The 24462-nt window shown below is 33.8% G+C and overlaps 1 protein-coding gene across 2 annotated transcripts in view; it reads right to left on the bottom strand.

Moving 5' to 3' along the window:
* Nucleotides 1–24462, bottom strand: part of Acer3 (alkaline ceramidase 3) — a 123785-nt gene that overhangs the window by 83231 nt on the left and 16092 nt on the right. The window contains exon 2 of one of the 2 annotated variants that reach the window (XM_010614359.3): nucleotides 6022–6132. In XM_010614359.3, the coding sequence (XP_010612661.1) occupies nucleotides 6022–6132 (111 nt within the window). Of the gene's footprint in view, nucleotides 1–6021; nucleotides 6133–24462 lie in introns of those variants that run through there. The other variant, XM_033764232.1, reaches the window with a different exon arrangement.

Genomic DNA, 24462 nt, shown 5'->3' with positions numbered 1-24462 from the left:
CAAGTATTTGTAAAATTTCTGAATATCTGTTACTGATTTCTACTTTTATACTATTCTGCTCAGAAGACATTTAAAATTTTTAGAATTTTCGAGTGCTTTGGCCTGTTCTGTGGTCTCACATTAAGATCTATCCCAGAGAACATTTCATATGCTGTAGAAATATGTGTGTGTTCTGAAAAGTCTATTCGGTCTATAATGCAGTTTAAACGTGCTATGTCTTTGTTGACTGTCTAGATGATCAGTCTACTGCTGAAAGAGAGGGGTGCTGGCATCTTCTATTACTGAACTGCAGCCTAACCCTCCTTTTAGATCTATTAACAATTACTTGATATGTTTAGGTGCTCTGATATTGGGTACTTACATATTTACAATCCTTAAAACTGCATGCTGAATTAATCCATTTATTATGTAATAACCATCTTTTTCTCTTTTTAAAATTTTGCACTTAAGTCCATTTTACCTGACATCAGAATAATTACTTTTACTCTTTTGGTTTCCATTTGCATTTCTTCACTTTCATTATCTGTGTAGGGGTGTGTGTGCGCATGCATGAGTAAATCCACAACGCTTTTTCACTTGAAACAGGGTCTTACTAAGTTGTCCAGATTGGATTTGAACTTTTGATTGTCCTGCCTCAGCCTCCAAAGTGGTGGAATTACAGTATGCATCACCATGTGCTTTTGTATGTGTTCTCATGGGTGAAGTGGTATTTTGTAGGCAGCATATAGTTGGATTTTTAAAAATCCATTCAAATAGTCTTTTTTAAAAAATTGATACATATTTGCAGTATATGATTCTATTCCTCATGAAGAGTTGGTACATGCACATAACACAACTTAATTAGTTTTCAACCCCTACTCCTCCCCTCCAAGAGAATGCACCCCTTTTACAATAGATCTATCTTCCAAGTTTTTGTCTTTTATCTTGTTCTTTATTTCTATTTCGGGAGAAAAACCATGCAATATTTAAGCTTGTGTGTTTGATTTATTTCACTTAACATTATGGTCCCATGGTGCATCTATTCTTTTACAAATGATCAAATTTATCCTTCTTTATGCCAGAGCAGTACCCCATTCTGTATAATATTTTATCTATTCATATGCTGATGGACATATAGGCCACTTCCAAGATTTAGCTACTGTGAGTTTTCTATTATAAACACGGGCATTCATATATCACTGTAATATGATGTCTTTAATTCACTATGTTTTTAATTGGATAATTTAATTCATTTATATTTAATATAATTATTGACAGGTAAGGATTTACTACTGCGTTTTTGTTATATCTTCTCATTTTTGTTATATATTCTTTCTACTCTTACTGTCTTTGTGGAAGGCAGATATGCTAACCACTATACCACCAACGCCCCTTCTTACTGTCTTTGTGGAAGTGATTTTTCTTTAGCACTGTGTTTTGATTCCTTATCCTTCATTTTTGGTATATTAATTACAGGTTTATGCTTTGTAGTTACCATGAGGCTTACCAAGAACATCTTATAGACATACCAGTAATAAACACTTAGTTTGATAGGATAAAAAGAAATAACATTAATCCTTTATACTTTAACTTTTCTCCTATATTTCAATTTTTGATGTCACAATTTGTATCATTTTATAACTTACACAGTTATTAGTTATTATTTTAATGGCTTTGTCATTTACCCTTCATACTAAAGATACCCTATCCCACCATTACTACAGTATAGTATTTGTACTTTCAAAACAACCCTCCTAGGTTTTGGGCTCCACCAAGATTCTGCAACTTCCAAATGGAACCCTGAGGCTACCACAAATAGACTTTTTATTTAGGTTTGAAAGTAGAATCCTTGTGTTGTGGGAAAATATAAGTGGGTGATCTCTTATTCTACTATCTTGAGGATGTCAATCACATGTATTTTAGCTTTTAATTTTTTTCTTTATTTCTTTGAGGCATTCGATTGAGTTAGGATTTTGCTGCAGTCTCCTGTTTTATAGTTATTTATGAGGAAAAACCTCCATCAGATGAACATGGTTTCTTTTAATGACAATTTTGTATGGAAAGACTTTTTTTTTTTGGTGAGAGGAAGGTCTATTTTATATAGTAAAGATTTTGTTGGTACCTTACAAGACTCCTAGTTCAAGACTATACCCTTTGGTCAGAAACTAAAGTTTTATATGTATGTGTATGTTTGTATGCACATGTGTAATTTTTATTTTTGAGAGGAATGAGAGAAGAGATTTATGTTTTTGTCCTTTTTTAAATGATATTGGGGATTAAAACTAGAGCTTCCTGTAATTCTACCACTGAATTGTACAGCCACTTGTAATTCTGTTTCAGAAGGAACTTTCTCTCCTGTATCTTCTTTCCTTCCCTTCACCCATGTAACTCCAAAAGACACCTTCTCCTTTCTACTTATCTCTTTCTAGAATAGATGCCTTCCCCAAACTGCCATTTAAGGTCATGTACACTTCTAAGTCTTTATCTTTAGTAAGTACTGTGATTTCTACCAGATCTTAGCTTTCTTTAGAGTTTGCATTTATTGTGGGACACTGTCTTTCTACTGGTGTTTTTGTCAGACTTAGACCCATTAAAGTAGACAACTCCGCTATTCTACTTTCCATCATTTTCTAAACTTCCCTAAGTCTGAAATACCAAAGACAGTTCTACTGGAATTTGGTATTTATTTCCTATTTTTACAAATTGGAAGTTTATCAATACAATGACATATTGCTTAACAACAGAGACATGTTCTGAGAAAAGTATTGTTTGGACATTATTGTTCAGAAATCACAGAATATACTTACACAAAACTAGATAGCACAGCCTACTACACATCTAGGCTACAAAATATAACCTGCAGCTCCAAGACTACAAACCTATATGGAATGCTGCAGGCAACTGTAAATACATGGATACAGTGGTGTAAAAAAAAAGATTATTTAAAAGCATGTGCAAGATCCTCAGTTTAATCACCAATACCAGGGGAAAAAATAACATAAAAAGGGTATACTCATACATGGTTCTTACCTTTGCTCTGGGTGAATAATGAGTAGTAAGCAAATGTTAAATGTGAAGATAGAATACATCACTTTATAAACACTGTACACTTGGCAATTCTAAATTTATAGAAAATAATTTTCTTTCTTCCATAATTTACCTACTTTAATATTTTACTTTATAAACTTTAAAATTTTTTTCAAACTTTTCAACTCTATTGTAATAACACTTAGCTTAAAACACACATTGCAGAGATGTTCAAAAATATTTTCTTTTTTATACCTTTATAAACTTTTTCTATTTTAACATTTGTTTCTTAAAATATGTTTGGTTGTACTAGGGATCAAGTCCAGGGATTCACAATGAGCTAATCCTCAGCCCTTCTTATTTTGAGATAGGGTTTCACTAAGTTGCTAAGCTGCCCAGGCTGGGTTTGAATGCAAAAATCCTCTTGCTGAGGTTACAGATGTATACCACCACATGCATAGCTCCTTTAAAACTTTTGTTAAAAATGAAGACACAGGGGCTGGTGATTTAGCTCTGTGGGCCCACTTCACAGACACAAGGACCTGAGTTCGATCCCTGGTACTTAAAAAAAAAAAGAAGACACAAACATACAAATCCACATAGGCTCACAAAAGTTCAGAATCATAAATATCACCATCTTTCATCTCTACACTTTATCCTTGGTCTTCAGGGGCAATAATCTGCCTGAGGCTTTTTTTTACAATTAACGTTTGTGTGTGTGTGTGTGTGTGTGTATAATTTTGCATACATTATACATAAATTATTAGATATAATTATTTATGTATAATATATAGTTTATATATTATAAGGTTGACTCTCTAAAATAATATGTATAGTACAGTACACTAGTGACATAGTCATCTATTATAAATAATGAATACAGCCATGTGTCACATAACAATGTTTTGTTTAAACACAGACCACATATATGATAGTGGTACTATAAGATTACATTGCCTACTGACATGTAGCTGTCTTGAATTGTATAAGAAAGTACCATACTGATGCTTGTACAACAGTAAAACTGCCTAACTACATTTCTCAGAATGTATGCTTGATATTAAGTAACTTAGGAGAATATTTTATACTGTACATAAATGTTATACAGTTATACTTTTATAACTGTACTGGCAGTACAGGTTTGTTTACATTAACATCATCACAAACGTGAGCAGTCTGTATTACTAGATGCTAAGAATTTTTCAGCTCTTTTATAATTTTATGGGATCACTATAGTATATGTGGTTCATTATCAACTAAAATCTTGGTATATGGTATATGATTTTATTCTCTTTCTCTTAAAAAGGCTAAAAGTGTGGGTTATATGTAATTTTATTTGTTTCCTTTCTTAATACGTGTGGTTTTCTGGGAGAATGAATAAACACATTCCAAATCAAGAGACTACAACTATCCAAAGGCAATCTGGAAGTCCTTGAATCTTTTTATTATTGTTACCGATTGTTATTTGTCCATATTTTATAAACATCCTTAAAACACTCAAAATATAAGGAAAAGGGTGAAGGTTATGGATGTCCTTCTTGAGATAAATCAAGTACCTTTCTTAAAAGTTAATGCATATCAGTAACAGATTTAGAAGTATCTTATATCCAATGATTAATGTAATTATGGTCAAACCTGACACGATATACTATAGCTTACCCTTTGTGGTAATTAGAAGTCCTTTCTGCCCATGTATAAATAAAACTCAAAATGAGCTAAAACAAAAGAAATTGTGCTTAGAATAATATAAAATAATGTTTAGAGAGTTATATTAAAATAATCAAACTATAGCCGGGTGTGGTGGCATATGCCTGTAATCCCAGCACTTGGGAAGCTGAGGCAGAAGGATCGCTGTGAGTTTGAGACCAGCCTAGGCTACATAGTCAGTTCCAGGGCAGTCTCAACTACATAGTGAGACCCTGTCTCAAAACAAAACAAAAAACAAAATAAATAAACTAGAATCTACTTTTTTTGGGCTCTTTATCACAATGATACAAGAACATAACAGAAGTAATTTCCCCACCTTAGCCTCTGATAGTTGACTCATCATTCATCCACTATTTATTGAGGACGACTAAATTGCCAGATCACAGGAATACAAACAGGATAGCCCCTACTTCACAGACTAGTACAGAAATATGAGCAAGTTATAAAAGATTCGACAGGGTATGGTATCTCCTCCAAAATTGTTAAACCATGTAAAATCATACTATATACCATATATTATTTCTTCCATTTATATATATACACACACACACATATATATATATACATACACATCACATCCATATATACATATGTGTGTGTGTGTGTGTGTGTGTGTATAAAATGTGCAGTATAAACAAAATCATGTGAGAAAATTATAGGGATCAAATTTAAATTTAGAATAGAGGTTACCTCTTGCATAGGGGTAGCTGTGAGGCTGAAGGGGATAAAATCAGGCAGAGATATAAAGGGAGTTTCAGTTTTATCTGCAGCAGTATATTATTTTCTTAAAACAGAAAGTTAAGATCTAAAATAAATACTGTATTACAAACTGTTAAGGTCTGACAAATCTGGGTGCTAAGATGTGTGGGTACCTTTTCGTATTACTTCTTTTCTATATGCTTAATTGTGTGTGTATTTGTGTGGTACTGGGGATTGAATCCAGCATCTTCTCACTGAGCTACATCCCAATCCCTTCATCTCTTATTTTTGATATAGGGTACTGGTATGTTGTCCAGGCTGTGCTCAAAGTTGCAATCTTCCTGCCTCAGCCTCCCAAAGTGCTGGGATTACAGGCCTGCACCACTATGCCCAGCTCAGTATTTTCTAATTAAAAAAAAAAACAAAAACAAAACCTTATTCAAAGCACAGTTCAAATCACTGGCACAATTTGTGGCATTTTAGCTCTGAAGTTTCAAAATATGTTCAAGTTGTATAATAAACAATAAAATATTGAGATCTACTTTTAGAAACAAATGAGAAAAACAGCCCACCTGAACATTATGTTTTCAGATGAAGCATTATACATACCTGTGAGTGCTAAGTAAGCTGCAACATACCGCTTTTCCAGTCCATCTCTAACACTCTGAATTGCACCAAAAATTGGAGGTATGATCATAATCAGATTACTGACTGTATTCCCTTTAGGAGAAAAACAAAATATGTTTAAATTAATCAGTAACACTTTAAGTAAAAATCCATTCATTTAGAACTTAATAATTAAATAGGAATCTTCTCAGATGATGTCAGGGTGCTGAAGAAAAATAATTCTACACTCAGCTAAAATGTCTTACAAGAATCCATGTAAAATAAAGATGCTTTCTGATAAATGAAAATAAGAATTTTCCACAGTAAACCCAATAAAAAAATTCTAAATTCTAAAAGCAAGCGAGAAGAAAATCGGAGAAAGGACTCCAGAGATAAAGCAATAATGAGTTGGGGAACACCACACCAATCCTACACCAAGAGTGGTCCATAGTCCATGACAAGACACATATAGAACTCAGCTATCTTGTCTATGGAATTGAAAAGCAACAAACAGGAGTTTGTATTCTGCATGTCTTTTTTAAATTTCATTTTTCTGATAATGTTTTTAGTTTCCAGTAAATTATGAAAGGCAATGTATTATCTGAACTTTGCTTCCATCTTTACAAAAACAAAACTCAAAACATAAATAATAAAGGATAACAAAAACCCCAGTACCAAAAATAAGTACACAAGATGGGAAAAGAAAAGGCTAACCAGTATTTTATAAATTTGAGGGTAAAATAAAGTGACACAGTAATTTCAAGTGATTTTCAACACAGGCTGCTAATATCAAGACAATCAATTAATTGAGAGGGTGGAGTAAAACATCTTCAGTCAAGGGGTGAAAAAATATACTTAACAATGTTTTCTCCAGAATCATCTAGAGAATTTAGAAAGCAAAACCAAAGTAAGTTAACCATGAGAAAAATGACATGAGAATTAAGAAACAGGGGTTAAAACACAGGAAAGAGTAAAGGCCAAACATATTTTTACTATACAAAGGGACCAGAGACCATTCAGTCCAGCAGGATAAACATGAACTGCAGGAAATTTCCAAGAAGAAAAAGATCAGTTAAAAATTTAGACAAGCTTGATGTGGTGGTGCATGCCTGTATCCCCAGGACTTGGGGGCCAAGGCAGGAGGATCAACATGCGTTTGAGGCCAGCCTGAACTACATAGATAGTGAGGCCCTGTTTCAAAAAAACCAAAAGCCAACCAACCAACCAAACAAACAAATAAACAAGATATTGGTAGGCATTTGATTGAAATATTAGAAAATCTGTACAAGAAGTTTGGTAAGATGGGTCTCTATTATTGAATATTTAGGTTATTTCCAGTTCTTACTATAACTGTAATGAGTAACCATATAAACAAAGTTGGTCTCCCATATCTGTGGATTCTAAATTGCTGGATTCAAACCAAACATGGATTAAAACATGTTTTTAAAAAAATTATGTTTGCACTAAATATGCAGATTTTTTGGTCATTATTCCTTAAGCAATACAGTACAACTATTTACAAAGTATCTATATTATATAAGGTAATAAAAGTAGTCTAGACATAATTTAAAGTAGACAACAGAATGTTCATAAGTTATATGCAATTATGCCAGTTAGTATATGTGTTGCCAAAGCGAGCACAATTATGCCAGTTAATATAATAGATTTACACATATGCAGACTTAAGTATCTACCAGGAGTCGGTCCTGTAACCAGTCTCCCACAAATAATGAGAAATAATGAGGGACTACTAAATGTGCATGTCATACGTGTGTGTGTAATTTCACCTGTAAAATAAATTTCCAAAAGTGAGACTACCACACCAAAGTAAATACATTTATTGGTCAAAAGTATTAAAAGAAAATATGGATGGATTATCCTCTCTTATGAGTGAAGATAGGGATCATTTTACATGTGTAAGGACTATTTGTACTTCTTTTCCTATGAATTAATATTCATTCATGTTTCTGTACTGATTTTTCTTCTACATGAAGAAGGAACTCTTTTATATAGCCCTATGTATAAGCTGCAAACTTTTCATTTCACTTATGACATCTTTTGCTATGGATTTTTTTAATTTTAATTTTTATTACTATGTTTGTAGTACATAATAATTACACTTATTGGTGGAGCTGGTACATTATATAACACCTCTTAATTCTTTTTTCATCTCCTATCCCTTCATCCCTCCCAGCTCCTTCCATCTCATAGTCCCTTTTCCTTTTGTAAAAGCTCTAGCTTCATTTTATTTTCCATTTCTTTCATTTCATTATTCATCTCTCCCCCCACCTTCCATATGGTTCCCTTCCCATTTGAAAAAGACCACCCTACTTCCTGTTATCTATCATTTATGTATTTTGCTTTTTATTTGTATTTTGGTTTCTCATAGAAATCATGCAATATTTAATGTGTATGATATATTTCACTTAATATTACAGTTTCAAGGTGTACCCATTTACCTAAGAATGACTCAAATATGTCTTTCTTTATGGAAGAATAGTACTGCACTGTGTATAAACACATATTTTCTTTATCCATTCATCTTTTACTGGGCATGTAGGCTGTTTCTCAGATATAGCCATAATAAATACTGTGATACTATAAACATAGGAATACATGTATCACTAATATGATGTCTTAGCTTTTTTTTTAGAAGATAGTTAGAAGGAGAATAGATGGTTCAAATGGAATTTCGAGTTTTAGTTTTTCTGAGGAATCTCCATACTGATTTCTACAGTGACTGCATTAGTTCATATCACCACCAACAATGTAGAAGTGTTTTTGTGTCTTTTGGCTTTGAGATTTCTGATTATAGTTTTAGAAAGGCCTTCTCCACCACAGAGTTATAGGATTTACCCACGTTTTTCTTCTAGTGTTTTTATAGTTTTACTTCTTTAAAGTTTAAACTCATTTGAAGATTTTGCTGATGTACATAATGAGTATCACTTCAACTTTTATTTTCTGTTCAGTGGCTACCAATTGTGCCAAAAATGATAAAAAGACAGGTTAACACAGAATATACTACTGGCTTAAGAGTGAACAGTATTTACATAGTCACTACTTATTTAATTTAAAAATTATGCTCTTATTGTAATGAGAAAATATAGTGAAGGAAAGTCAATGGCATAAAAATGTTAAATCCCTAATCATCATAACTAAGACAATATATTACATTTACACATCCAAAGATAGTAGTATGGCCAAGTAATTTACAAATCTGGAGTCAAATTATAAAAAAAAAAACCCAAACCTAGGTATTAAAGAATTATTGCTGGATTTTGCTTTAATCCAAGATGGAGAAACAGACCAGATTTATTCTCCCATCTGAAATAATAACAAAAAAGGCAAACACAATATCAAACACAATTTCAAAAACAACAGACAGTAAGCATTGAAGTTATAGTTATCAATAGCTTTAAGTAAACCTGGGGGAGATTATAAAATTTTTATTAGTCATTTTAATATTGATAAGGATTATATATTTCACATAATTATAAAGAAATGAATCTGGACCTCTTGCTCACACTTCTTACACAAAAATAAAATTCCAGGCTGGGAATTTAGCTCAGTGGTGCTGTGCCTGCCTTGCAAGTGCAAGGTCCTGAGTTCAATTCCGGATACTGAAAAAAAAAGATTTCAAATGTACTGAGGATCTAAGATAAAAGATAAAACAACACAACTTTTAGAAGAAAATATGGGAGAACATCTTCATCATGCCAACAGTGCAACGATTTTTAAATGATACATGAAATAAATTAACCATGAAGACAAAAAATGATAAATTAGTGAGGATAAAAAGTGATTTTTAAAAAGCAAATTTAATAAGATAGGATTTTCTTTGTAAATGAGAGCATATAAATTATAGATAATTTAATTTTACTAAATAAAAATAATATTGTATATAAAATGACTGTGGACTTAAAACTTTTGATTAAAAAAATCGTATCAGTTTCCAATCAGAAGAGATAAACCACAGAGTAATTTGAATGGAAAAGTTTACTGTAAAGATTTATTCACTGAGCTTGGTAGTGCATTCCTTAATCCCAGCACTCAGGAGGTTATAGCAGGGGAATCTCCATGAGTTCGAGGCTAGTCTGAACTACAGAGCAAGATCCTGCTTTTTTAAAAGATTTACTTGACTGGGATTGGACTGGATTGGACTTGCTGCTCAGTACTGGAGCATTTGCCTAACAATCACAAAGCACAGCAAAAGCCAAAACAAAACAAAACATGATGATAAGAGGGAATTAGACTAATGAGAGATTAACTAGTAAGAATTCAAAAGAACTCTACAGAATAAAAGAATAATAGGTTTCAGAGGCAGCCACTATCCTTTTAGAACATTAAATAAAGGAAGAGGCTCCCCCAGAGCTAAGATGGAGAACTTGTTGGAGAAGGCAATGCTCACGGTTCACTGAGCGGTGGAAAAGCTGTGGTCCTACGCCTGCAGACTTGCTGAAAATCCATCCTTCAGAACGTTCCAGAAAAGCCCTCTACAGTGCCAGCAAAACTGATCACATGGAGGTATGACAGGAGAGGGGTGGACAGAAGAAGCAAAGCTACTGGCTCTGGGAGCTGCTGACCAAACTTTAGGGGCTGGGCACTCAAGAAGCTTCATCTTCTGTCAGAGTCACACTGTTAGGCTATTTGGACTTCAAGAACCAGTACCAGAACGCCACCATCACACTAGACCAGGAAGGAAAACTCTTTCTTCTTGCAATATCTCTTTAGTGCCCTCCACTGGTAAAATTTAACATCCCACTATCTTTCAAGGAACATATTTAAAGATCCGTTTTTGCAGAGCATGTAATGAATTGGTGAATTTGTGGTTAACTGGTAATAAACTGATAACTAACACAATTACAAAGCTGTATTTTCACGAATCATGACTAGGAAAAACTATTGTTGACGAGGGTTTCCTAATCACCAAAGAATGGGTTTTTAAAATGATGCAATAATGGCTTTTTCCTTCTTTTTTCCCATAATTTCTAAAACGTTATATTATTTTTATAATATAAAATTGAAGTGTTAAAAAGATAAATGATAGATAGTAAAGGCTAAATTACCGTATCAAGAATTTCATTGGGTTTGGGGTCAAATGCTCTCAGGAAATTCAATTAAAAGTTTTTTTTCTACAAATAAAAATTAGATATTCATTCATACACCACAAAATAGTACATTACAATACCAAAGAAAATATTTTCTAGAGGGGAAATCCTGTTTGGATATGGATTTAGGTGATTTAAAAATGGTATTTTATATCTTCAATCACATTCTTCATATAATACAAATTATAGGCAAGATTGACAACATTCTAATAATTTCAAGATTTCCTAAAAACTCAAAAATTGAAGTATTTTTGTTACTAATGTAAAAGTCATCCTAATAAAAAATGTGGAAAAAGTTTATTTTCTTTGGTGTGTCTATTAGCTTCAAAAAAGTTCATGAAAATTAGTTTTTTCACATTATTAAAAATATATTTTTACTTTATTGCATGTAAGTTATGGTTAAAAATATCTTAATACCACATTATAAAAATGATGTACATACTAAATTTAAAAGGAAGGACATTTAAATTTGGGAAGAAGAGCAAGTATACAGTGGCCTGACCACAGAGAAGAACATGGGAGCTCCATATCAGTTACAGTCATGTAAACTTCAGCTTAACAAGATGGAAGTTATAGGGGAAAGAAAAGACTCTCAAAAGGAACACTGCAGATACGTAAAATTGCTCTGAAAAAGATTCAATAATGAGGACTGAATAGTGAAGACTTTAAACAAATAAGCACAATGAAAGCGACATGGAGCAGAGAGGAACAAGAGAAATAAGATAGTGTTGAATTCCCTGGAGTAATAGTTAGTGAAATGAAGATTTCAAATTTATCCAAAGGCCAAGAAGGAAAAATTTCCAAACTATGTGCAGGAATGAAGAGGCCTCACTGAAATGACAAAATCTGAAAATGATTATTTTGATAATCCCTATTTCCTCTCATTTTTATTGAAACTCTCATATCTTACCTAAAATTTGTGAAGTTTTTCCTAATAACCTTACTGAAAAATACTATACTTTTTACAGCATTTACTGTTGTACCCTCTCATTTGACACTTAGCATAGATGGCTTTGTGCAAATAGTTCTCTTTTAAGTAAATTAGATCAATATACATTTATGTCTAATTACTTTAGCAGTTTTATATTCCTTCACCGACTCAATAGGAAATATTAACTAGATATCTTACAATGAAAGGAACTATACAGAATACAAAAGAAAATCAGACTCTGTCCTTATATAAGTTAAACTAGCATCAAATTTACAAAACAGTTAAAATTGTTAAAAGCCAATATTTTAGATATGGTTCAATTATTATGTAATAGTCATTCTTTTCCCTAAAATGTATTTGATATAAGTTTCAACATTCTCTCCAAACTAATGTCATCATAATTTTTTATTCATTTTTATTCACTTAAGAGTTAAAATGTGTCAGTTAAAACTCATGAATAAACTGGGCATAGTAGTACACAGTTCTAATTCCAGTACTCAGGGACTTCTGAGACAAGAAGATCACAACTTTGAGCTCAGCCTGGGCAACTTAATAGACACTGCTTCAAAATAAAAGGAAAGAGGGCTGTGGATGTATCTTTGTGAAGGGTTAGGTTCAATCAACAGTACTGTTTCTTAAAGAGTTTTCTCCTTAGCTAAGGTGGGTAGAAAGCTATTAAAATCTTCCATATTCTTCCATTCCCCTTGCCAATTCTTATACTAATCCCAGTTTATTTGTTTATAAAATTAGAATTAGGACTTAAATAAAAATAACACTCTTTTAGATATTTGTACTGGGAAGTGGTGTAAAGTTAAAGCTAAGGCATTGGTACTGAGGGCAAATATACTTTATAATAAGTCAGAGGTAGCTCTTCTATAGGGACAGGGCGAAAAAAAGGCAGATGGGGCATAAAGTGGTGGACATGAAACACTATATGGTACTGTAGGGAATATTATTAATAACAATGAATGCCTCTCTAAATCTAAAAATGGTCATTTTATGACTATAAAAGCAGTGTGTGCCCCTGAAAAAATTTGAGAAACAGAAATATAAAATCAAGATCATCCATAAGCCCTCCACAATAATGTTAATACTCTCATATATGACCTAATATTTAAAATTGACTTAGAATAATACTATAATTTCAAGATGTATGGTCATGAATGCTAGTTTTCCTACTTAAAATAATCAATAGTATTCATCTGCATAATGTAATAATCTCTGAAAATGTTTTGATGACAGCATAATGTTCTATCTTATGATAAGCATTTAATCATTTTATTTGTAGGAACATTACATAACAAAACCCAGTTGCTTACCAGAGTGACCTGTACCAATTGTACTATTAGCAAAGTGTAATGATGATAGGCTCATACAATAACTTTATGAACACTGAAAAATATGTCTTATTTAAGAGGTGGAAAGTAATATGTCCTTATTGTTTTAATGTATAATACTTTTGGTTACCGAATTTTACCTAGTAATTTTTGTTTGTTAATGGTACATACTTACTTAAGAAATGTTTATTCAGGTTATTTAAGGACTTTGAATCTTAATTTTCTCATGCTTAGGTCAGACATACTGCTGTGATGATAAACACTGGGAAAAGTGAACTGAATAGGTTCATAATACATGTTAGTTTCCTTTTCAAGATTTTATTCCAAGTTATAGTGAGGTGAGATAATTTAGAAAACATCCTTATGATCATGTCTTAGAAAAACAATACAATCATTAGAATTATATGTAGTATTTTTATAAACCAGTAAGAAATGGTTTACTCTCAAATCTATCTGCAGAACTAGAAGAGACCCAGAATAGCCAAAGCAGTCCTGAGCAAAAACCAAAGAGGAGTTATCACAATCTCAGAGTTCAAATTATATTACAAAGCCACAAGGATAAACACAGCATTGTACTGGCACAAAAAGACATGATGACCAATGGAACAGAAATAGGATGAAGAAACAACCAGGCAGCCATCAGACCTTCAACAAAGGGACCAAAAACACATGCTAGAGAAAAGAACCTCTTTAACAAATGGTGCTTAGACAACTGGTTATCAATATGCAGAAGTATGAATCTAGACGCATATCTCTCATCCTGTATTAACATCAAACAAAATGGATCAAAGGCCTAGATATAAAAACATAAACACTGAACCTGCTGGGAGATGAAATAGTTATAACTCTTGAAGACATAGGCACAGACATAGACACAGAACATAGACACTCTGAACAGAACCCCAACTGTGTAAGAAATAACATCAAATGGGCCTATATCAAATTAAAATGCTTCTACACAGCAAAGGAAAAATAGATTAAAAAGAGAAACAAAAAAATGGGAAAAGCTTTTGGCTGGCCTTAGAGGATTAATATCTAGGATATATAAAGAATTCAAAAAAATTAGAACCCACAAAATAAAAGATCCAATAAAAAAATGGGCAATTTAACCAGGTATGGTGGTGCAGGCCTGTAATATTAGTACTCTGGAAGCAGAGACAGGAGGACAGTCATGAGTTCAAAGCCAGCCTGAAGTACACAGTGAGACTGTGTCTCAAAAATAAAAAGGAGGGGGTGGGGTTGTGGGGGACATCTGACATGAATAAAAGACCCTTCTGACAAATACAAATGGCTTATAAATGTATGAAAATATGTTCAACATGTCTGGTTATTACAGAAATCCAAATCAAAACAACACTGAGATTCTATCTTACTCCAGAAAGAGTGGCTATCATCAAGAATTCAAAAAGCCAAAAAGAAAAAAACCAAGTTGTCAGGAAAAAGGATCTCTTCTACATTGCTGGTGGGAATGTAAAGTACTACAACCACTACAGAAATCAGTATGGAGATTCCATACAAAAAACTAAAAATAGAAATTCTATTTGATTCAGCTATTCTTCTAGGTATCTTCCTAAAACAGTTAAAGCCCATCATATTACAATGAAACAGGGCATACCTATGTTTATACCAGTATAACTAATAGCTAAATCTTGGTGTGGCCTAGATGTTATTCAATAGATTGATAAAGAACATGTATTTATACATAAGGGTATACTACACTTTGCCATAAAGAAGGATAAATCTGAGTCATTTATATTAAAATGGATGCATCTTAAGAACACAATGTTAAGTGAAATCTTTTAACAAAGTATTAATATCTACAATAAAGAACTCAATAAATAACACAAAAAATCAAGACTAATAAAGAAATAGATACTTCTCCAAAAAGGAAGTATGTACAGATGGCCAATATGTATATGAAAAATATTCAACATCTTTAGACATTAGAGAAATACAAATTGAAACTACATTGAGATTCCATCTCACCTCAGTGAGAATGGCTATAATCAAGAGTACAAAAAGTAAGAAAACAGAAAGATTAAAAAAGCTAAGCCTGAGATTGAATATGGTTGACCAAGGAGAAGTCTAGTCAGAGGTGCTCAGAGAGGATTCACTGAAGCCACAGGCACCTTGTAGTAAGGGAGGGTCTTATATAGAAAATTAACTGGAAAGATGATATATGTAGATCAATGGAGAGATGAAGTGGAGCCATGGTAGGTAGTCTACAAGGCTCCAGTCTTTGTACCTCCAGAGAGCAGCTATTATGACAGCACGCCAAATAGCCTGGGAGAGGGAATGAGCAAAAAGTGCTGCAGTGCGTAGAAGTTGGACTCCTGGTCAGACTTTGCATTTAATAACTGTTGTCCCATCACCTCTCCTCCAAACACAGGAATTCTGCAGGCAGAAGCATCCTCACTAGCCCTCACTGAGGGCATGGGAATGCCTCCCACCCTAGGCTGAGAGTGCATAACTGGCAAACAGAGCTGACAGATTCCCACCAGTACACACTTCCTTCTGTGAACTTTACAGATGCCTGCCTGAGAGTGGATTGGTGAACTGCCAATTCCCAGAGTTCTATGCCAGCCATTCTGGTCTTCTGTAAATCCCCCGATGAAGCACGAATGCATTTAGAGATTGCTGAGGACTCCTGCCAGAGCATAAGAATGCCTCCAACTTTGTGGTCCCTTGCCTCTAAGTAAACATGCCCACAGATCACATCTACCAGGGACAGTGTCAGATTCTGCCTGCAAGCTGGATGAGAGAATTCCTGAAACTGTTTTTTTCCTGTGGGTGGTAGGAGGGTGTTCAGTGCAAGGGAAAGTGCTTTGGATGTAGTTGCCTGCAATCGGACTGCAAGCAAGGCAAGCAGGGAATTATGTGATCACTCAGGCTGAAACACTAATCCTTCAACCCAGCTAAAAGTCTTCCAACAAAATCTGACCCATATCTAACTTTTTTCATCTATTACTGTTCCCCCATCTATTTCACCCTCTCTTCAGACTTACACTCCTTACACCCATCCCTCAGTCTCTCCCCTCAATTTCTATACTGTATAATTGCTTTATTTTGTTTTGTTTTGCCTTTGCAGTACAAGGGATTGAACTCAGGACCTTGCACATCAAAGGCAGGCATGGCACCACTGAGTAAAATCCCCAGCCTCAATAACTGCTAATAGTGATTATAGGCTGCAAAGAATATTTATAAAGGGTGACAATGTAAATGCAAAGTTAATCCCATATAAGCAATATATGATCAGTTCTGTTGATGCTATTTTAAACAGAAGTAATTCTTCAAAACACAGTGACCAGCGTCCAAATCACTTAAATTAAATATCTGAAGGGGTATATACTATCTCTAGAGAAATAAAGCTGACAACACATGGGAAGGCAGTATATTACTAAAAAGATATTCATATCAATTATAAGCTCTCCTAATCCTACTATACCTCAAATCTCAGCCCACAAAAAAGAAGAAAAAAAGGGGGTAAGGATCCAGATATACATACACACAAGAACCTGGGAAAACAAGACAACAAAAGACCACAAATGGTCTCTCAAATCTCTCAAGGCAGGTTCAGGGAACACCAACAGAAAGGAAAGCAAATACAAGGTAGCAGAGCTCTACGAATTTATTAAAGAAGAATTAAAGAAATTTGGTGAGTTTATGGAATCATCTCTCTCAATGTTAATAGTCTCAACTCCATTTAAAAGAAACAGATTGGTAGGCGAGATCAAAAAACAGAATCCAACAGTCTGCTGCATTCAAGAAACTCATCTAATCAAAAAAGATTCATAGACTAAAAATAAAAGGATGGAAACAATATTTCATGGACCAGGACCCCCAAAACAAGCAGAGGTAGCATTTTACTCTCAAAGTAAACTTCAAGGTAAAATTTAGCAGAAGAGACAAAGAAAGTCAGATACTAGGTAAGAGAATAACCCAAAAAGAAGAAATAAATTTGTAAACATATATATGCATAAAATACTGCACCATCTACCTTTCTAAAACAAATACTGCTGAACATAAAAGAGCAAATGAACATTAACAAGTATCATGGGTGATCTAAATACTCCACTTTTGCAAAGAGATAGATCAATTAAACAAAAAATAAAGAAATATCAGAGCTGAACCACACCCTTAAACATGTGGCCTTAACAGATATCTATAGAGTGTTCTACCTCACTAGAGCAGAGTACACATTCTTCTTTTGCAGCACACAGACTTTTCTCCAAAATAGATCACGTATTAGTTCAGAGCCTCCATAAATAAATGTAAAAGAATCTAAGTCATCTTATGTTACTATCAGACATTGTGCAATAAAACTAAAAACCCAGAAGAAACTACAGAAAACATGCAAACACCTGGAAATTTAGTAATGTTTCTGAACACCCAATGGGTCACAGAAGAAATTAAACAATTTCTGAAAGCAAATGACAATGCCAGTACAACACACAATGGGTACAATGAAAGCAGTCCTAAGAGAGAAGCTCATTGCAATCAATGCTCACATTAGAAAAATAGAGTGAGCTCAAATAAATTACCTAGTGAAGAATTCCAAGATACCTGAGAAACGACAACTCAAGCCTAGAAAAAAATTAAGGAAGAAATCAAAGCAGAAACTAATGAGATTGAGACTAAAAACAAAACAAACCAAACAAGAAAACAATGCAAAGAATCAAACTGATTGACCACATAGTTGGTTCTTTGAAAGAATAAACAAAATAAACTGTTAGCCATTATGAGAAAACAGAAAAGACTCACTTCAATGCAATTAGAAATGAACAAGGTGAAACAACAACACTATCAAAACCCAGAAGACAGTAACTACTATGAAAAATTGTATTGTAAGAATTAGAAATGGATAGATTCCTATACTAAAACAAATTACCAAAAATAAACCAAGAAGGGCTGGGGATTTAGCTCAGTGGTACAGCATCTGCCTCGCAAGTGCAAGGTCCTGAGTTCAATCCCTGGTACCAATAAACAAACAAACCAAGACATAAAAATACTGAATAATCCAATAACAAGTAATGTAACTGAGATAGTAATAAAAAGCTTACCGATTGAAAAAAGCTCAGGACCTGATGAATTCACTGTTAAATTCTACAAACTCTTTAAGGACAAGTATTTCTCAACACCAATATTTCTCAACCTCTTCAGGAGGAGAAAGAGTGCTTCCAACCCATTTTAGGAAAGCAGCATTACTCTGATCCCCAAACCAAAGACCCAACTAAAAGAGAAAATATAGACAAATCTCCTTAATAAACATAGATTCCCCCCCAAAAAAAATCCTCAATGAGATATTTGCAAAAAGAATACAACACATCATCCCAAAGGAACATATATCACCACCAAGTAGTTTTCACTTTAGGGATGCAAGGATGGTTCAATATACACAAATCAATAAATGTAATATACCACATAAACAGAAGGACAAAAATCATATGTTCATATCAATAGATGCAAAAAAGGCTTTTGATAAAATCCAACATCACTTTGTGATTTAAAAAAAACCCTGAAGAAAGTAAATCATTTATGACAAACCAATGGTCAAAATATTAAATGGGAAGAAAACCAAAAGCTTTCCCTCTAAAATCAGGAACAAGAGAAGGATGTTCATCATTACAACGAAAACTAAGCAGCTTTGCTCCACCTATGCTTCTGACATGATACTTTTACCTTGAGCCAGCTGGCCACAGTTTGGATTATCCTAAATTATGAACCAAATAAACCTATTCTCCTCTAAATTGTAGGCAATCAGGTATTTTGTCCCAGTGACAGGAAAGCTGACCAATACAGAGAAGATATATGTATTTATATAAATAATTACAATACTGCCCCAAAAGTAAGGATACATTGTTCATTCATTTAAATGAAAGCCTCATGTACTAAACACTGTAACAAGCCCTGGGATATAGCAAAGAACAAGAGACCACATGGCCCCTGCTCCTAAGAGACTACACAAGAACAGGAGGAAAAAGCCATAAGCAGGAATCAGTAAAACATCAAGGAGAGAATCAGATAAGTAAAGAGGGAAAGATACTGAAACTACTGGCTACAAAATATTAAACAGTTTCTGAAATGTTTATAGAAATAAATGGAAGCAACAACAACAACAACAACAAAGAAGAAAACATTTATCACAAATGGCCAGGAATATTTCAAAGAGAAACAAATAAAACCTCTAGAAGTGAAAAAATATAATAAAACACAACTAAAGAGAAAAGATGATTTTTGAAGAAAAAAAAGCTAAATTAACAAAGTAGGAGGGATAAAGTAGGGCATTCCAGACGAATAATGTATGCAAAATATGAAACAATGAAGCTGTGTTGTGTTTGAGAAAATAAAATAGGACAAGTGTATAAAGTGCGAGTGTTTGGAAAATTGAGAAATTGCATTAGGGAAAAAATTAAGGGACAGACTGTGAAAAGTGTTCATGCATTCTATCTTTTAACTCCAATTAATGTGTGTACTAAGACTGACTAGTTGACATTATCTCACACATCTATAAATATAAATATTCATTTATAGCAAAAAGTATTTGTAGTAGTTTTGAAATCTATAGATCCTTGGCTAAAAGAAAATAAAGAAGTTGGCTGTGGTGGCACATGCCTGTAATCCCACTACTGTGGGAGGCTGATTAGATAGGTTCTGTTTCAAAATAAAAATTTTAAAAAGGCTGTGGATGTAGCTCAGTGTAAAGACCATGGATTCAATCAATCCCCAGCACCCTCCCACACTAAGCTATTTAGCAAAATAGCAGACAAAAATCCTCTTTAAAAGTTATCTGAAGTAATTAGCATACAAAGCAGCTTCAATTTGCTTTGGTGATACCTAGACACACAGGAAAAGGATACACATGCGTGGGTATCATAGAAATTTAGATACACCTCTGGCCAGGTATGATGGTGCACACCTGTAATCCCAGTTACTCAGGAGGCTAGGACAGGAGAGCTGCAAGTTTGAGACAGTCTGGGCAACTCAGTGTGACAAAACAAAAAATGAAAAGTGGGGATGTAGCAATACAATTCCCAGCAGCAAAAGAAGAAAAAAATTATTAGATATGCTTCTGAAGGCAGCACTTTATATCTGTCAGGCTTTGAAGTACAAAAGCAATTCCTATTAATTTCCTTATTTGACTTTTATAACAATCCTATTACTTACACATGAAATATTTTGTAACAATGTCTTTAAAAAACCTTTATAGAAACATGTTTTTAAAGCTCAGAAAAATGACTCAAATTTTCAGAAGACTCAGAAGTATAGTGCTTGGCTAATATACATGAGGCCCTGAGCTTTAACTGTAGAATCACACACACACACACACACACACACACACACACACACACACACACGTGCGCGCTACACAATCTTTCTTATTCCTACATTAGTGTTTGTCTATGCTTGCAAGTACTCAAAAAGCTTTAGGCCTTTAAAGATTTTTGTGACAAAGCAAAAAGCATTTAACACAGATTAGATTTGTTTTTGTACTCTCATGTGTCTTGGTCTGCTTAGTAATTTTTTTCTCCTGTCCGTCTATCACAGTACTGGGGATTGAACTCAAGGCCTTCACATTGATCTACATCCCCAACCTCCCTCACCCACTCTTTTTTTAAACTTTGAGACAGTCTTGCTAAATTGTTACATTGCCCAGGCTGGGCTTGAACTTTCAATACTCCTGCCTCAGGCTCCCAGAGTTCTATCTTAATGTTCATCACAAGAGAAATGGGAAGTAAAATGTAGATTCACATGATCACTACCTATACAACCATTACAGAGGATGGATTGATTTGTACTTAGCAACACTCAGAGATCTCAAAATCACTGTTCATAAAGAAAACAAATCAGAGAACAATTTAATATAACATTTGCATTAGATACCAAACATTCTCAGTGAATTCATATATGTAAAACTATTAAAACAAAGTCTAGATGGAAGGGGAAGGAGCAGGAGGGGGAGTAGTTGGTAGGTGAATGAGACTACCTTTATCTATTTCAACCTGATTTCTTAAAGAGATGGATTCATGCATTACTTCAATAATGAGGACTTTTTTTTTGGCAGTGCTAGGGATGTAACACAGGGCCTTGTGCACGCTAAGCATGTGCTCTACCACTGAACTGCATCACCAGCCCTGATTTAACTCTTAAAAAGCAAGACAAGTGTACTAATATGTGGGAATGACTGAAAGCTGAACTCATTGCACTTGGCTTTGTTGCTTCTTTACAGTCCTTGCAGCTAATGAGGTTAGTTCCCAATACGAACCACACCTTAGGTGGTGATGTGGCCCAGGTTACCTTTCCCTCTAGTTCCTCACATCCCATCTTGGGGTCTACAGGCTTTCCAATGGCCATTCTTAAAATTGAAACTTTACCTATATAATCATCTTGATGACAAGTTCTTATACACACAACAAAACAAAACACCATGTGGATAAGCATTTAGGTCTACTTTGTTGGACTGTTTAAAATTCCATCCTCATTCTTCATTAATTCTAATTTCCCACTATGTTCCCCGGTAGACACTAGTTTCATGAAAATTTCCCAATAGCACCATCCTTTTCTTCTTCTCCTTCATACCCACCCCACCTTTGTAGTACTGAAAACTGAATCCAGGGCCTTTACACTGAGCTACAGACCCTGCCCTTTTTTAATTTTTTATTTTGAGACAGGGTCTCACCAAGTTGCCAAGTTGTCTAGGCTGGACTGGAATTTGCTATCCTCCTGCTTTGGCCTCCCACAGTGCTCTGATTATAGACACACATCACACCCAGCAGCATCCTTTTTAATCACATAATGGTAACATGGTGATATATTTCCCCAGTGTCCTTAATATTTGTATATAACTTGTTTTGAACCAAGTATAAAAAAATTTACTCCTCTAGTTAAAACTCTCCAAAGACTTTCAATTGAAAAACAAAAACAAAAACAAAAAATACCTGCCAAACTCTTTACCATGGTCTGAAGACTAACACAGACACTGGCATCTAACCCATTCCACCCATTCCATTAACACTAGTCTTCCAAATGTTACTAGAACAAAGTTCATTCTAGCCTCAGTGCCATTTGCAGTACTGCCTAGAATATCATTACCCAGATTACCACATATTATTTCACATATCTAAGGGTTTATGCTAAATGGCACCAACTCAAAGCTTTGCTGAATTACCCAATCTAAAGATATCCTCTAGCCATTCTCTAACATATTGCCATGCTTTTTCTTTTTCAACCATTATGTATATTTTAAATAACTAAAAAGAAAGGAAAAGGCAGTCTTTTTATATTTACCAAGATACACATTTACTTTTTTTCAGGGCACAGGGCAGTATTTTTTTCATTTCTAAAATTCCAGATTTTACCTGGTATTGCTTTCTTTCAGTCTGAATAATTTTTTTTGACATTTATTTTAGTTAGCTATGGACTTTTTATTCATCTGAAAATTTCTTTATTCTCTCTCATTCCTGAAGATTTTTGTTTATTTTGCTGGACAGATAATTTATTATTATTATTATTATTATTATTATTATTATTTTGTATGGGGGATTGAACTCAAGACCTTGCCTCTGCAGAATGACTGAGCTAAATCTCCAGCCCCTTTTCTTATTTTAGAGATGGTATTCTACTGTTTTTTGACTTCCCTATTTCTGATGAAAAGTCTTATCTTTATCATCACTATTCTATATATAATGTGTCATATTTCCTTAGCTGCTTTCATGATTTCTCTTATTTTTAAACATTTAAAAATTTTTATTAGTACATATTTGTAGTTCATGCAGTTTACAATCATCTTGGGGAGTGGTTGCATGTACATACCAGCTGGATTTTTTTTTAATATACCTTTTCTTTCTCCTCCCTCCTTAAATTCCCCTATCCTATGTTTCATTCTTGTTATTGATTTAATGATTGCCATTCTTTCTGGAATAAAGAAGAATCTTACTGTTGTTTTAGTTTGCATTTCTCTAATGGCCAGAGATGTTGAACATTTTTTCATGGATTTGTTGACTACTGTATTTCTTCCTCATTTCCCTTGCCGATTTTTTGACTGGATCTTTGATTTTAGGGAGTTGAGTTCTTTGTCTATTCTATTAATCCTCTGTCTAAGTAGTTGGCAATTTTTTTCCCATTCTGTAGATTGCCTCTTCTCTGATTTTTTGTTGTTGTTGCTGTTTTTGCAGTATAAGGTTTGTAGTCTGATGTAATCTCACTTGTTGATTTTTGCCATTAATTTTTGTGCAACTGAGATTGTTTAGAAAATCCTTTCCTACACCTTTTTCTTCAAGTGTCTTATCTGTTTTATCTTCCAATAGGTTTAATGTTTAAATCTTTAATCTATTTTATTTTAATTTAGTATATGGTGAGAGATAAGGCTCTAGTTTCAATCTTTGGCACATGGATAACCAGTTTTCCTAGCACCACTGTTGAATAGGCTACCTTTACCTTCAGTATATGTGTTTGTCCCTTTGGCTAAAGATTAAATAAATAACCGAATGTGTTGGGGAAATTTCTGTATCAGTTCTGTTCCATTGATCCAGGGTAACTGTTTTTGTTCCAGTACTATGCTGTTTTTATCACTATTGCTTTGTAGTATAGCTTGAAGTCAGGTATTGCTATGTCTCCTGCTTACTCTTGTTGCCCAAAATTTCTTTTGCTATTATGGGTCTCATCTGTTTTCATATGAATTTTAGGATTGTTTTTTTTCTAGATCTGCAAAGTATGCTGTTGGTATTTTGATTGGGACTGCATTCAATCTATGTAACAGTTTTGGGAGTATGGCCATTTTGACAATATTGATTGTGCCTACTGAGGAGCAGGGGAAATCTTTCCATTTTCTGATGTACTATTTAATCTCCCTTTTCAGTGTACTGTAGTTTTCTTTGAAGAGGTCTTTTATTTCCTTGGTTAGGTTAATTTCTAGGTATTTCATTTTTGTTGAAGCTACTGTGAAAGGTATTATTTTCATAACTTCCTTCTCAACCCATTATACACAAATACCAATGATTTTTTTGTGTTGATCTTGTATCCTACTACATTGCAGAAATTTGTTATTAATTCTAGTTTTTGGTTGAGTTCT

Source organism: Fukomys damarensis, unplaced genomic scaffold, assembly GCF_012274545.1.
Source record: "Fukomys damarensis isolate Sample0158 unplaced genomic scaffold, DMR_v1.0_HiC HiC_scaffold_16, whole genome shotgun sequence".
Classification (NCBI taxonomy): Eukaryota; Metazoa; Chordata; class Mammalia; order Rodentia; family Bathyergidae; genus Fukomys; species Fukomys damarensis.
Note: the sequence above shows the minus strand (reverse complement) of the source record. Positions and strands in the feature narration are given on the sequence as shown.